At 35.5% G+C, this 14,813-nt stretch overlaps 3 protein-coding genes across 3 annotated transcripts; 1 reads left to right on the top strand and 2 right to left on the bottom strand.

The window, feature by feature from the left end:
* The first annotated feature begins 471 nt into the window (after positions 1–471).
* LOC107002028 lies at positions 472–2,915 on the top strand. Its single transcript, XM_015199957.2, has one exon. It carries the CDS (start codon positions 1,207–1,209, stop codon positions 2,707–2,709), a length of 1,503 nt encoding a protein of 500 aa, XP_015055443.1. The 5' UTR covers positions 472–1,206; the 3' UTR covers positions 2,710–2,915.
* Positions 2,916–4,585: 1,670 nt separating this feature from the next.
* Positions 4,586–7,757, bottom strand: LOC107002027 (heat shock cognate 70 kDa protein 2). The gene is made up of 2 exons (XM_015199956.2): positions 7,437–7,757; positions 4,586–6,423 (listed from the first exon to the last, which is right to left on the bottom strand). Exons 1-2 carry the CDS (start codon positions 7,648–7,650, stop codon positions 4,703–4,705), a joined length of 1,935 nt encoding a protein of 644 aa, XP_015055442.1. The 5' UTR covers positions 7,651–7,757; the 3' UTR covers positions 4,586–4,702.
* A 1,461-nt stretch (positions 7,758–9,218) lies between these two features.
* Positions 9,219–13,958, bottom strand: LOC107002742 (THO complex subunit 4A-like). The gene is made up of 5 exons (XM_015200897.1): positions 13,618–13,958; positions 13,387–13,536; positions 12,477–12,545; positions 12,222–12,403; positions 9,219–9,732 (listed from the first exon to the last, which is right to left on the bottom strand). The coding sequence occupies exons 1-5, from the start codon at positions 13,771–13,773 to the stop codon at positions 9,573–9,575; spliced, it is 717 nt and encodes a 238-aa protein (XP_015056383.1). The 5' UTR covers positions 13,774–13,958; the 3' UTR covers positions 9,219–9,572.
* Between the last annotated feature and the right edge of the window lie 855 nt (positions 13,959–14,813).

Genomic DNA, 14,813 nt, shown 5'->3' with positions numbered 1-14,813 from the left:
AAAAATGAATAATTTCATTATTCTATTCAGCATTATTTAAAAAGTTAGTATTGAAGTTATGATTAAATTTAAATTGCGCATTGCAAAATCTTTTTAAGAGTAATGTTTTTAACATAATTTTCTTCATACTTATACTTAAATTTAAAATTTTTAATTAATAAATAAGCAATTTTATTATGATATTAAAATTTAATTTAATTCAAATTATACCGTACAATACAATCTACAATATAAAAATTTAAATTAAATTTGAATCACGACACACTTTAAAAAGACATTTTCAACATAATCTTTTACATACTACATTTCATCCACCCCACCCCCAACCCCACCAAAATCAGTCAAAAAAAGCACCGTCACCGTTTTGAGTAACGGTGACAACTGTTGTTGTTCCAGATGAACGGTGATGATTCTTGAATCATCATTCATTTACGGTGTTATCTAGTACAGGGTATTTCTGTTCACTTTGTCACCACCAAATACCATATTGCATTTGTTTTTGTTGTCCCCTTTTTTTCCTTTCTCTATATTTGTGTGTTTCTTGACTTTTCATCTTCATTTTACTCATGTAAGTTAAGTGTTTGTGTAAATTCCTCAAAGAGATTGTAGAAAAAAAATTGAAGGATGAGGATGGTAAGAGCCATTGATTCTTCAGAATGTCCTAGTATTTGTGGGTTCTTGGTTGTTGAAGCTTATCCCAAAAGGTACTCTTCCAAGATCCCTTCTGATTTAGTCCTTTTCTTGGGTCTTGGATTCATAGATTGGTAATACTATACATTGAAAAAGATACACAAATTATATTATATAGTTCTGTTTATTAGAGGTGAAAAAAAAGAGGTTAATTTGGGGGAATAAAGATTATGGGGTTTGCAAGATTTACTCAGTTTCTCGCACCTGTCTTTGGAGGGTTGAATGAGATTCTTGGGTTAGGGTTGAATATAGTGTTCATCTAGTTTTTCTTTTGACTTGTATGTTATTTTTGACTATTTTGTTATTTGGGTTTTTTGAGGGTTTGTAGTTATGTGATGAATAAGTAAAAAGGATTTGATGGTGGTGTAAATGTTGTTGTTGTTGTTGGGATTAGTATGATGGATGTGTTGTTTGTAAAGATTGAATTTTTTTCAAGAAAGTTCATTTGGGTACTTAAGAATTGGAGCTAGGATTAGTAATTAGAGAGTCCCTATTTTCAAGGGAGAAATTTGTGAAATGGTAGATACTCTTCTTACAACTCTGTCAATGGAGAATCATCATCCTTCAACCCTTTTGTCCATGGATTCCAGTGCTTCTTCTTCACATGATGAATTAGACCTTGAGATGAATCGCCAAGTTGTCATAACTCGTCCCCCTGATATTAATTTGCCCTTATCCGCTGACCGTAGCTCGCCTACTCAGCCGTGGAATGATATTCTTGATGTCGGGTTAGGGACACAGATCTATGAAACTGAAACTTTCCTTAGTGTGCCTAAAGTAGGGAGAAAATGTGCAAAACGTGTAGATAGCATCTGGGGTGCTTGGTTTTTCTTTAGTTTCTATTTTAAGCCTGTTTTAAATGAGAAATCTAAGGCTAAGATGATCCGGGATAGTAATGGAATTTCCGGGTTTGATAAAAGTGATCTCCAGCTTGATGTTTTCATGGTTCAACATGATATGGAGAATATGTATATGTGGGTATTTAAGGATAGACCTGAGAATGCATTGGGTAAGATGCAGCTACGGAGTTACATGAATGGACATTCTCGACAAGGGGAACGTCCATTTCCATTTAGCGCTGATAGGGGTTTCATTCGATCTCATAGGATGCAAAGGAAGCATTACAGAGGCCTATCAAATCCTCAGTGTGTTCATGGGATTGAGATTGTGTCGTCTCCCAATCTCATGGTTCTTGATGAAGAGGAGCGCAAAAGATGGAAGGAACTCACTGGTAGGGATGCGAACTTCACTATCCCACCGGAAGCTAGTGATTTCAGTACATGGAGAAACCTCCCCAACACCGAATTTGAGCTTGAGAGGCCGCTTCCGCCAATAAAGAGTAACCCGCATTCCAACTCAAAGAAACTGCTTAATGGTTCTGGACTTAATTTGTCAACTCAGCCGTCCAATCATAGCAATGGAGATGCAATGGATCTACTACCTGTCAACGGCAAAAGGAAAAAGGACTTCTTTTCAAATGGAACTGAAGAAGAGTGTTATCTGCAAGTGAATCCTCCTTCCTATCAAATTCCAGACCTTGAAATTCACCCAAATGAACCGAATTGGTTAAATGAATTTACTGGGGTGATGAGGGATGCTTATGGCCCTGTTACAGCTGCAAAAAGTATCTACGAAGATGAAGAAGGTTATTTGATCGTAATCAGCTTGCCATTTGTAGATCTTCAAAGAGTGAAAGTTTCATGGCGGAACACACCCACACATGGGATAATTAAGGTGTCTTGTCTGAGCACATCTCGGATCCCGTTCATCAAGAGACAGAATAGAACTTTCAAGCTTCAAGTTTCATCCTCAGAACACTGCCTTCCAGGAGAGTTCGTTCGAGAAATTCCTCTTCCAGCCAGAATTCCTGAAGATGCTAAACTTGAAGCATATTATGATGAATCAGGAACGGTGCTGGAGATATTGGTGCCAAAAGTTCGCGATGGTCCAGAAGAAGAACATGAAGTTCGGGTTTGTCTCCGTCCTCACCTTGTTGGAAATGACCTGATGTTGACCTAGACGCGTACTTGGAGTAATGCGTAGGTGGTTGTTAGGGCTGGTGCTTCGTTCAGCACCAACTTTGTAGTATCTGTAGTGTGGTTTTATCAAAACACACTAAATGTTGTGGTTGGCAGTTGTTTATCTTGACTAGTTTTTATTGTAACAGTGTTTGCTATGAAATTTCACTAGTTGGTTTATTAGTATAGTCACTGATATTGTGTTCATCTATTAATTTCATAGCTTTTCATGCTTAGTTTAGCGTAGCAATTCGGTAAGCTAACGAAAAGAAGTATGACTTCTTTTTATTGTTGGGAGTTTGGTTTTTGGGCTTGCTTCCTTCTTTTTTAAGAAGCATGTATCTGCATTGTAGTGGGATGGATAAGATCTTATCCATCGCGAGAAATCAAATTGATTGGCTATTCAGTGCTAACTTGATAATAGACAGCTTTGAATAGTTTGTGTGCTCTATATGAATGTATTGTACCATGAAATCTTCCATAAAAAACCAAGCCCACAGAAATAGAAAGGTACAAAGCAACCACAAGACATCTATCCTTGAGGCACACTCATCTAACCTGCAAGAAATTGATATTTTCATTGTAGCATCTGCCATCATTAATGGAGAAAGCAACTTTTATGGTCTTGTTCATACCACAACTGAAGAATCTCACTTGATAGCATGAAGTTTCTTCCCCTTAGGTAGACAGAGTTATTCGACATTTATGCTGATGGAGTTAGTTGAGGGCTTGAGGCTGAACACTACTTCTATTAAAGGAAGAAAAAAAACCACTGGAAAACTTTAGCAGACTTGTGTGTTATCAGTTATACACCGCAAGTCCACATCATGAAAGTCTTACGCAAATAAAAATAGTGAACAAATAACGATAAACGGTAGTTGATAGTAGTTGTTTCAACTCTTATGCTCCCTTGCAAATCACTAATGGGAAGTACGAGGTTACATTTGATGTGGTCAGGATTGGTAGGTGCTTAAAGCAATCCCTAGTTTTGTTTTAAATCTATCAACTGAAGTCTTCGTTGTAGTGTTACTATTACTTTTCCTGCTTTTTTATCTGGATGCTCAAGAATTAAATTTTGAGTAAGCTACTTCCTCTCAACTCTCAACCACTAACCCAGCAAATTTAGTCACTTTCTTAAGTTCCTTAATTGGTTTGGGGTAGTTTTTTGGTTGAAGAATCTCTCTTGGGACGCACTAGACTTATCTTATGCGTTAGGACCACAAATCCACATCATGGGAACCAATGACTCCGCGCCACGTATATGTGGACTAGATATAGATACGTAATGATCAAAAACCCAGTTTTTGACAATTCTCTTTAAGCGTGGATTGAGACTACATTTATTATTATTTTCCCACTAATTGTTCTTTGTCTTGGATATAAGTAATGAGGATACCTTTTTTTATTATAATTTCATGTTACGACATTTGTTGTGCGAATTGGCATAAGGTGGCTAGGTGAAGATACTGGAAATTTAGCTATTGCTGAAGCCGAAGAGGTGGAGAAACCTTAAACATAACCTGGCCTTTCAGATTTGAGATTGCTGTTTTCTCAAATCCTTGATAGTACATACATCATTGACCCAAATCTACATCGTCTTGTACACAAACAGATAATATAAACAAATTGTACATAGTCAAATCCGTATATGCAATTCTGAATTCTTTACCTCAGACAACTTAATAGAGTTATTGAGTTTTTGACCCAATATTATCCCTATTGTCCACATTAATTACTAAAGTTTCTCAGACTTGACTAGAAACATCCAACTGTTAAATATAGATGGAAAAGTTAACAGAGCGACAGAGCCAAGTTTTTGGTTAAGTTTGAGAAACTTGAGGCAGCCATGGTAAAGAGCAATATCTTGGGAATTCGAATTACTACAACAAACATAAAACATTGTATTTCATTGAAGAAAGAAAAAGATATTCATAGAGTTCTCAGAGACAAAAATGACAGGGTATCTAATAAAAAACAATATAGGAAGCACAAACTTAGTCCACCTCCTCAATCTTAGGACCAGCACCACCACCACTAGGAGCAGGACCTTCGTCATCCATGTCACCATCTGCTCCTTGGTACATTTTTGCAATGATAGGATTGCAGAGACTCTCTAGCTCCTTCATCTTGTCCTCAAACTCTTCAGCCTCAGCGAGCTGGTTACCATCGAGCCACTGGATGGCTTGCTCAATAGCATCTTCAATCTTAGTCCTGTCATCAGCGGACAGTTTGGATGCAATCTTCTCATCCTTTATTGTGTTCCTCATATTGTACGCATAGTTCTCCAAAGCATTCTTTGCCTCAACCTTCTTCTTGTGCTCCTCATCCTCAGATTTGTATTTCTCTGCTTCCTGAACCATCTTCTCAATCTCCTCCTTTGAGAGTCTGCCCTTGTCATTAGTGATGGTTATCTTGTTCTTCTGTCCGGTGGTCTTATCCTCAGCAGAGACATTTAAGATACCATTCGCATCAATGTCGAAGCACACTGTGATTTGAGGAACTCCCCTGGGGGCAGGAGGGATACCGGAAAGCTCAAATTTGCCAAGCAAGTTGTTGTCCCTGGTCCTTGTTCTCTCACCTTCATACACTTGAATCAACACACCAGGCTGGTTGTCAGAGTAGGTTGAGAAGACCTGCTCCTTCTTGGTTGGGATAGTCGTGTTTCTGGGAATCAACACAGTCATGACACCACCAGCTGTCTCCAGACCAAGGGACAGAGGGGTAACATCCAACAGCAAAAGGTCCTGCACCTTCTCATTACCCTCGCCACTCAAAATTGCAGCTTGCACTGCAGCACCATAAGCAACAGCCTCATCAGGGTTGATGCTCTTGCAGAGCTCCTTCCCGTTGAAGAAGTCCTGCAAAAGTTGTTGAACCTTTGGGATTCTAGTGGAGCCACCAACCAAAACGACATCATGAACTGTGCTCTTGTCCATCTTGGCATCCCTCAAACACTTCTCAACTGGTTCCATACACTTCCTAAACAGATCCATGTTAAGCTCTTCAAATCTAGCACGTGTGATGGTGGAGTAAAAATCAATACCCTCATACAGAGAGTCGATTTCAATGGTGGTCTGAGCAGTGGATGAAAGTGTCCTCTTTGCCCTCTCACATGCAGTTCTCAACCTCCTGAGTGCCCTAGGATTACCAGTGATATCCTTTTTGTTCTTCCTTTTAAATTCCTGAACAAAATGATTTACCATCCTGTTGTCAAAGTCCTCACCTCCAAGATGGGTATCTCCAGCAGTAGCCTTCACCTCAAAGATACCTTCCTCAATTGTGAGTAGAGAGACATCAAATGTACCACCACCAAGATCAAAGATGAGCACGTTCTTCTCACCAACACTGGTTGCCTTCTTATCAAGACCATAAGCAATAGCAGCTGCCGTTGGTTCATTGATAATACGCATCACATTTAGGCCAGAAATAACACCAGCATCCTTGGTGGCCTGACGTTGAGAGTCATTAAAGTAGGCTGGAACAGTAACCACAGCATTCTTAACAGTTGTTCCAAGGAAAGCTTCAGCGATTTCTTTCATCTTAATGAGCACCATAGATGAGATCTCCTCCGCAGAAAACTGCTTTTCCTCACCCTTGTAGTTGACAACAATCATGGGCTTATCGCCAGGACCAGGAATGACCTTGAATGGCCATAACTTCACGTCACTCTGCACAGAAGCATCACTAAACCTCCTACCAATCAACCTTTTAGCATCTGCATGGTCAACAAATTTAGGTCAACAATTAAAGAATGTTGTTCCAAGAAACAAAAAAACAAACTAAATAATTATGTGCTTTGTACTCCAAACAACCATAAAAGCTTCAGATGAATTTCACATAAATGTAATACATTAAAATGCTTGTAATCTAACCAAAAATCAGTCTTTTCTTCATAAGAATACCATCACTAAATAACCAATTTCTATCTGCTCATCAGGTAGTATCTAATAAACAATATGATCCAAAAAGAAAATTAATTTGTTATATATTCAGCTTTTTATCTGAAAAAATAACGAAATGTCAAAATGGCATGAGAAGGCAGAATATACACTAACTCATCTTCAAATTAAATAAGCCAAGTTAACCAAATATGTTAAAACTTAAATTATATCCTGATTTGCATCTTACTAAGTCTGGCAGATTTAGCAAACACAATACCCCAAAATACTACTCTATCTGTTACAATTTGATTTTTACTTTCCTTTCAACTCCCTACAAAAAAATGTCATTTCCCTATTTTAAGGGCTCCGTTCTAACTTCCCAAATGACATTTTTAAAAACACCACTTTAAAGGGCTTTTTGACACAATAAAATCTTTATTTTAAGACCCCATGATTCATTTCTTAAACTCAGACCAAATCAAAATCATAAATTGAACAAAGGGATTAACCTTTAACCACTTCAAGTAGTGCTTCTTCGAAGATGGTAGATAAACAAACATAAGTTCATGATAAACAATCCAAGTAGTCCAAATTATAGATCTAGTTTTAGATCTAATCTAATCCAACCAATTCAAGGACGCGGTACTGAACTGAAGTAACAACAGATCAACATAGCGAATTCGAATAAAAATTTAAAAAATTATGCATAGTTCTAATAACTAAAACACTTCAAATCAACATATCGAAATCAAATCTCGAGCAACAGTAAAGATACACAAAACAAATAAAATCGCACAGGACGTACGATCAGAATTCTGATTTTAGAACCGCAAGCAAGAAATCTTACCAAAAACTGTGTTGATAGGATTCATGGCGACTTGATTTTTGGCAGCATCACCAATGAGACGCTCAGAATCAGTGAAACCAACGTAGGACGGCGTCGTTCTGTTACCTTGATCATTGGCAATGATTTCAACACGATCGTGTTGCCATACACCGACGCATGAGTATGTAGTACCGAGATCAATTCCGATCGCCGGTCCTTCTCCCTTGCCGGCCATATCTTTTCGTCTAGAGTCGGCTAGTTACTGAGGAAAGAGGAGCTGAAATCTGAATGAAAGCTTTGAAGAAGTAGGGTTTTTCGAGACAGAATGTAGGTGGTAAAGACGAAGGTTATATAATGGGAGGTTCATATTCTAGAATGTTCGAACAAAATGAGTATGTCAACTACCGTTACATCTCCAAAAGACTTTAATTTGAAGTTTTTAATTAAAATTACAATTCAAATCAAAATACATTTGAATTTATGCAACAATTTTAAAATTTGATTTCATCTTAATATGTATTTTCCAACATCTAGATATGTTCATCGGTTATGACAAAAAATCTAATTCAAATTAAAAATCAAATTTGATTGATTTCTATGTGTGTGTGTTTGTGTTTATATATATTTAATTGTTTTTTAATTTAAAAAATGATATCATTTGTTCTATTAAAACAAATTCAAGAAAGAATCGAATCAAACAAACAAATTATATACATTAATTTTTATAATTATATATTCAATCTATCCGTATTTTGTATATTATAGTATTTGATTTGATCTAATTTTAATAATTAAATATAAGTAAATTTATTTTTGATTCTATAAAAGTTGGATCTAATTCTTCTTTTAAATTAATAAAAAGAACCACTTAAAAAGCTATATTTTCTAAATCACATTATTCTATAAATTAATACAAACGTATCTTGCTTCTTTAAGGAAAATATCATTTATTTTCGAAAAATTGCGGAGTCAAATTTGTATTAATTGATGTAGACTTATATGCATAAGTTGAAAACGTCCCATATTTTGTGGAAATAAAACATGAAAAGTTGTTCCATTGAAAATTGCGACCATTTTATCTATCCAATTGTCCCCAGCCGACTTCACGCACTAGTAGGCGCCTCTATTCGGTCCAATGAAAGTTGGGAAGTTTACCTGTGGACACGGTATGGTATTGTTTTCAATTTTTTTATTCTACCATATTTAGATATAACATATCGAAGTATATAATTACATAATATACATTATCAAAATATTAATAAATATGGTAATTTTAATATTTTAAAAATCAAATAACAAAATTACGATAGCAAAACTTTCAAATACTATAAAAACATACCATACCATGCCCATTTGAGTATCCACATATAATTCGATTGATATTCAACACTATTCTAATACATTCATATAGAAGCTTAATATATACAGAGAGAGACTAACAAATGCATACTAAATAAAAATTAAGAAAAGTAACAAAAGTAAATTACTTTTTATTATGAGATTTGCTTAGGCTGTTGTAATTTTCTTGAGGCCATTTTAAGTAACTCAGAATTCAAACAGATTTTTTTTTTTTTTTTTGCATATTATCACCAGTATATCGATGGAACTAAATGAGAAGTGCATTCAAAGTTCCTATAGCTCATCGCAAGGCTTGTTGGAAATGAATATTTAAATTTCTGCAGATATCACTTTCACATAGTAGATGACTAGGACTTGTCCAGCAGCTGCAAAAGTTACAATGACACTTGAAATAGGTTTCACTAACTTGCGAGGCGTTCAACCAGACTTGGTAACTCTGGGATATAATCAAAAGATGAACCAACAACTACCATAATTTCACAATTACTCTAGCAATCGATTTGTGAAAGTAAGGAATTTCTCCTCGATTAGTTTTACATAAAGATAAAGCTACAAGGCAAGAGTTGTACACCATCAAATGTGAAGAAAATGTGACAAAAGTACCAAGCACACTCTTTGAAATACAAGTTTTATGATTTTCCAGCAGTACATAGGCTTTGCACCTTTCAGTGTTTTCCCAGAATCTGTATCAGACTTCATCAACAATCGTTTGTACCAATTCATGATAAGAATAACCTTTGATCCTGTGGATGCTTGCACATGTTACTACACAAGTATCTCATCAAGCATGTCTGAATGTTAGTTTGTCTGCATGGCTTCTGCATGATACTTCTCCAATTCAGCATCAAGATCTTCTGCAGAAACATTCTGACCACGGCCTCTGCCCCTTCCACCATCCTTTCTCATGCTCCCTCTACCACCACCTCGAGGACGCCTAAATCCACCACCTCTTTGTTGACTGTCAAATTATTCCAAGATAAAATTAGAAATGTTATTCATGACGAGGACATAATATCTACACAAGATAATAGCTGAAACTGAAGAAAGAAGACCAAAAGTAATATCCTTATCAAACTAAAACAAACTTCACTGATATGGTGTACATTCACCAGTTGCCTCTTGAAAATACAATCATTTTAATACTAAACACCGGGATGATAAAACTGCTTCTGCCACATCAAATTTTCTTTACATATTAATACAAGCAACTGCACTTTAGTGCCAACCAAGTTGAAGTTCGTTATATGGAACCTCATCAACCATGTTACTTCGTTTATTCTCATCTAGTGCCAATATAAATTGTTCATTTCACTCTGAGCAAATCAATACACCCAATTACATAAAAACAATATGAGTTTAATGACACTAGAACTTCTTCACTCTTCAAAAAACACAAACTTTTAGCACGCAACATATAATACATTAAGCTTGAATCCTGTTTTACCAACTATAGGTATGAACATCTCCCAACACTAGAACACTTTTTTTTTTGACAAAGATCTCCCAACACTCTAGTAATATTATTTGAATGTGATCTATATAATATAAATAATGTCTACTGAAATCAAAAACATGCATGGGCTTATTCTGAATAAAGATAAGAGGCCGGTAGAATATAACGATATCCCAGACTGTCCTTCCGTACTAAGCAGCATTCATTTTTAACATAATTCGTTAGAAGTCATCGTGATGAATTATATGCCGGTAGACAGAAAACGCAAACAATACCAGATATTTAAGATAAGAAAATTGAAGGATCCCAAAAAGAGCAAGTATGCTAAAATTGTCTGCAACAAAAGAAGTACCACGAACTTCAAACAATCTTTTTCTTTTAGTCCAAAAAGGAAAATTTCATCCAAACACAAAGAATAGATGCTATATTGTAAGCTTGATATTGATAAAGCTTTCAATCATGTGAATCGGAAAAGCTTACTGGGAATGCTTAAGAAGATGGGATTTGGAAGGAGGTGGATCAGTAGGAATAATCTCACAGGGTTTAAGACTAGGTATAGTCGTGAAGGGTTAAATGATATGTTGAAAACAACAGGGTGTAATAGCTAGATAAGTAAATTAACAACTGGCAGATGTAGACTACTTATTTGCCAAATGCAGATGGTACTTTTATTTATTGTGATACTGACAACAGGGAACAACTGATGTCCCTGAGGGTGATTCTCATATGTTTTGCAGACACTTCCGGTCTACCTATAGATAAAAAGACAACTTTATCCTGTGAATAAGGTGCAAAGGATGCAAAGCCTACCAAAAATACTCGGAGGTGTATTGGGAACCCTGCCAACAACATACTTGGGAATGCCACTGGGATCTGAAAGCAATCAAACGATATCTAGAATGAGGTATTGGTGAGGTGTGAGAAGTAACTAACAAGGTGAAAGGGTCAATACTTATCATTAGGTGGAAGACTAGTTTCCATGAAAAGTATATTGGATGCATTGCCTACTTACATGATTTCTTTATTCTTCATATTTGTCAGTATGATAGTATTAAAAAGATAATTGATGTCTTGAGAAGTTCCTCCTATTAAAGAGACAACTATTTGTCAAATGAAGAACATTATCAGACAGTAAAAAGAAAGGCGAGATAGGGATCAGAAACCTGAGAAAGCACAATCATAGCCAACTTAAGTAATTGTTAAGGAGGGTCAACCACCACGGAATGAAATCATCCAGGAAAAATATGACAACGGAAATCCTTGGACAACAAAAACTACCGCCTCTCATACAGCATTTATTGAAGATAGTCAAGCCAGAAGGAGATGCAAAATTGTACCCATCTAGTATATGGAGGACAAGTTGGAAAGAGAGGAACTCAAGATATAGAAAGAGATGCAAAATTGTACCCATCTAGTATCTGGGGGACAAGTGAGAGAGAGGAACTGGAGATATTTTAACAAATATACAGCTTTCACCAAAAAAATCAAGACGAAATGTCTTTTTGTTTTACTTATGGTGTAAACAGGAATCGCCCTAGAGGACATAAAATCACTTTTTAATGTTCTGGAAGCCTTGTGAGATGGCGGTTGGCTGCTTCTTTGTTTTTACATACTGTAATTATGGTTGTTGCAACAAAATATGTTACAAAATCAAACAACAAAAAAGGGAGAGAGGGGGAGGAGAGAAAATTAACACCTGACATTACATAGCAACCATATAAGGAGTTAATTCACACAAATGATTCATTCATCTTAGCATACAGTACAAAAAACTGTAGTCACAAACTTCATTATTTCATTTTTTTTCAACAGCTTATCTTTCACTTTATACACTAAGTAGTAAATTAAAATATTTGATAAAAGAAAAAATTAGTGGTCCCAAGCGAGTGAAGCTCAACATGTTGAGTCCACACTGCGTGGAGTAGTCTGAGAAATCCCCAACAGATTTTGGATGAGAAGTGGAAGATATAGATCCATCAACAACAGAAAAATACCTTCTTGGAGCAGGATTTGGATTTCCATATAAACGATTTCGAATGGGAGGAAGAGCTGGAGGAGCAATATTTGTTCCAGCAAGCTCAATTTTCATGGGCTTCCCATCTAGCTGAACATTGTTATATCTCTTAATGGCTGCCTCTGCATCCCTTCGCCGTGAAAAGATTACTTCTGCAGTTCCCTAAAATAGATAATCTTTATGGAAACTCCTGAAGCAACTTAATCTTGCCAATTACACACAGCAATACAAATACCTTTGATCTTCCACTCTTGTCATAATGAATTGAGTAACGCTTTATATCACCAGCTTCTAAGAAAAGCTCCTATAAAAACACCACACGAAAGGCATTAGATTTCATGCTTTCATTGTTTTAGTTCTTTTCCCTAGGAAGGGGAGTTATAGCCCGAGAATGTCATTAATTACATGACTTATGATGTGGAAATCAATTACCCAAAACTATAGAGAGCAGAAAGGGTCTCTAGCAATACTCAAGCTGATACAAAATTATCACTAGACAGAAATAGAAGACACAAAAGGATGCATACATCTATCGTTCTTAATCATGGTTCTTCAATTAACTTGACAATAACTAGATGCATATACCTGCCATTGTGTAACATCCATGGAAAAAATATCAATCTTTTCTTTGTATAATCGAACTCAGTACTTCTTGTTCTTTTTTCATTTCCCCCTTTTTTGGCAACTACAAATTTCTACATTAAGTTAATGTCATTGTAACAACAGAAGGCTAACTACATGACTTTATGCAATGAAATTTGGTTGTTGCTACATCATACTACACACTTACACAAAGGGTTAGGAACTCTATTCTTGTCACTGAAAACATATTTAACATCATTAAGCTCATTCCATGGTAAGGGTGTAATTTACAGGATACAGTTATAGCTCATTTATGTACTACAATGAGGCAATACTAATGTGAGATATCAGCAATCTATTGGTGTACACTCCCATTTTTTAATAATGAGCACAAAGAGTTATCCCTTAAGTCAAAGTTCAGTATTATTTAACAAGTTCAAATGTCATTTAGTGTTTTTTCATCGTTCTCCTAAATAAGTAGCATTAGCAGCTTAACAATTTTACCAGCATAATTACACAATTAAAACCCCTAAGAGCAAAAAAGGCAAGCTTTTAACTATCACCTTGATATCTTCATTTGAAACCGCATAATCCAAATTGGAAATGAGGAGCTTGATCCCGATCCCAATACCGGACACCCCAGGTCCTCGGACAGACGACGAGTTATGATCCGCAAACATATCATGGTCCCAAGTAGACTCCGGTGCATGAACCTGTAAAAATTACTTAGACCTAAAAAATTCACAAACAAAATACAATTAACAAAATGGGAACATTAAACAAAGACTTCTTACGGAATATGGCGCCGGCCGCTTGGTGGCATGGTTAGGAAAGCGACGCCTTGGACCTGGAGCAGAGCCGAATCCGGTTGTTCTGGGTCTAGGGTTCCGACTAGTGGAACTTTTGTTCCTTTTGATCAAATCATCGAGAGATACATCAAGATTTGACATAATTTGTACAACAAATTGTATGAAAATTGAGATCTGGATGAGTATCTAAGGGTTATGAAATTTGGGGAAAAAGGGTTTTAGCCCAGAACCGAAAGAGAGAAGATCTTCAGTTAGCAATAAATGTATGGCATAATAGGAAAAGTAAAGATTCTTACAAATATTTTTACAGCTTAATTAATTTTATGATTGTAAAAACATATGGTTTCATTCATTTTCTTTTTGTATAATAGTACATTTTTGTATCGATATTCGACTGATCATCTTCTATCAATATAATAACTCATTATATTATGTACGCTTTAAAATTTTCATCCTCAAACTTTGTTATAACATATGAAGTAAGTTGATCTTTGATTGAAAATTTGATGACAAAAAGTATGTTTACTTATATAATTATATATGTCTAGAGAGTTAAATCAATATTTTGCATGTTTTCTTTTCAATAAAAGAACTAATCTTGAAATTTCTTCTTGACAATTAATTAAGCAAAAATGGGCAGGATTGGACCACTTTTGAAAATAGACAAATGTGGAGGACCATTTATTAAATACTATACTAATAGATTGAATGTCTCGACGATAATGAAACTATCATATCATAAGACACATTATCTACCTGGTTGATATTTGCTCACATGTCTATTAAATGTTGCATGAGTCCATAGGTTTAAGCAGAGTCAAAATAAGAATTAAGAGTTTGGATACTAAAATTTTAAATAATTATCAATTAACTTTTTTAGGGGTTTATAAATTAATATACATAAACATTTAATTATTTTTTGTATAAATATAGAATCTACAAAAAATCTACTAAATTATTCGTAATTCATAATCTATAAACCCCTACATAGCTCCGCCTCTAAATTTTAGGAAGGCTTTGTGTCAAATATTTACTTATTCGAGGACCAAATGAAAAACAAAACAAATGTGTTTTTTTATTTATGGACTTATTATACTCAATGACTTGACCCATTTGTGTTCCATAAATACTCATTTATGATACATAAATGCCTTCACTGCCCAATTATTCCATTGATCTTT

Source organism: Solanum pennellii, chromosome 10, assembly GCF_001406875.1.
Source record: "Solanum pennellii chromosome 10, SPENNV200".
Classification (NCBI taxonomy): Eukaryota; Viridiplantae; Streptophyta; class Magnoliopsida; order Solanales; family Solanaceae; genus Solanum; species Solanum pennellii.
The sequence above is the reverse complement of the archived record's forward strand: the minus strand, read 5'-3'. Positions and strand labels throughout refer to the sequence as shown.

Bases quoted from the DNA above. Each gene is read 5' to 3' on its own strand.
- LOC107002028 (XM_015199957.2), top strand. From the start codon at position 1,207: ATGGTAGATACTCTTCTTACAACTCTGTCAATGGAGAATCATCATCCT.
- LOC107002742 (XM_015200897.1), bottom strand. From the start codon at position 13,773: ATGTCAAATCTTGATGTATCTCTCGATGATTTGATCAAAAGGAACAAA. The intron at 13,537-13,617 runs GTAAGAAGTCTT...TAATTTTTACAG, and splicing joins AGCGGCCGGCGCCATATTCC to GTTCATGCACCGGAGTCTAC. The intron at 12,546-13,386 runs GTGATAGTTAAA...GTGTTTTTATAG, and splicing joins TTTCAAATGAAGATATCAAG to GAGCTTTTCTTAGAAGCTGG.
- LOC107002027 (XM_015199956.2), bottom strand. From the start codon at position 7,650: ATGGCCGGCAAGGGAGAAGGACCGGCGATCGGAATTGATCTCGGTACT. The intron at 6,424-7,436 runs GTAAGATTTCTT...TTGACCATGCAG, and splicing joins TCCTATCAACACAGTTTTTG to ATGCTAAAAGGTTGATTGGT.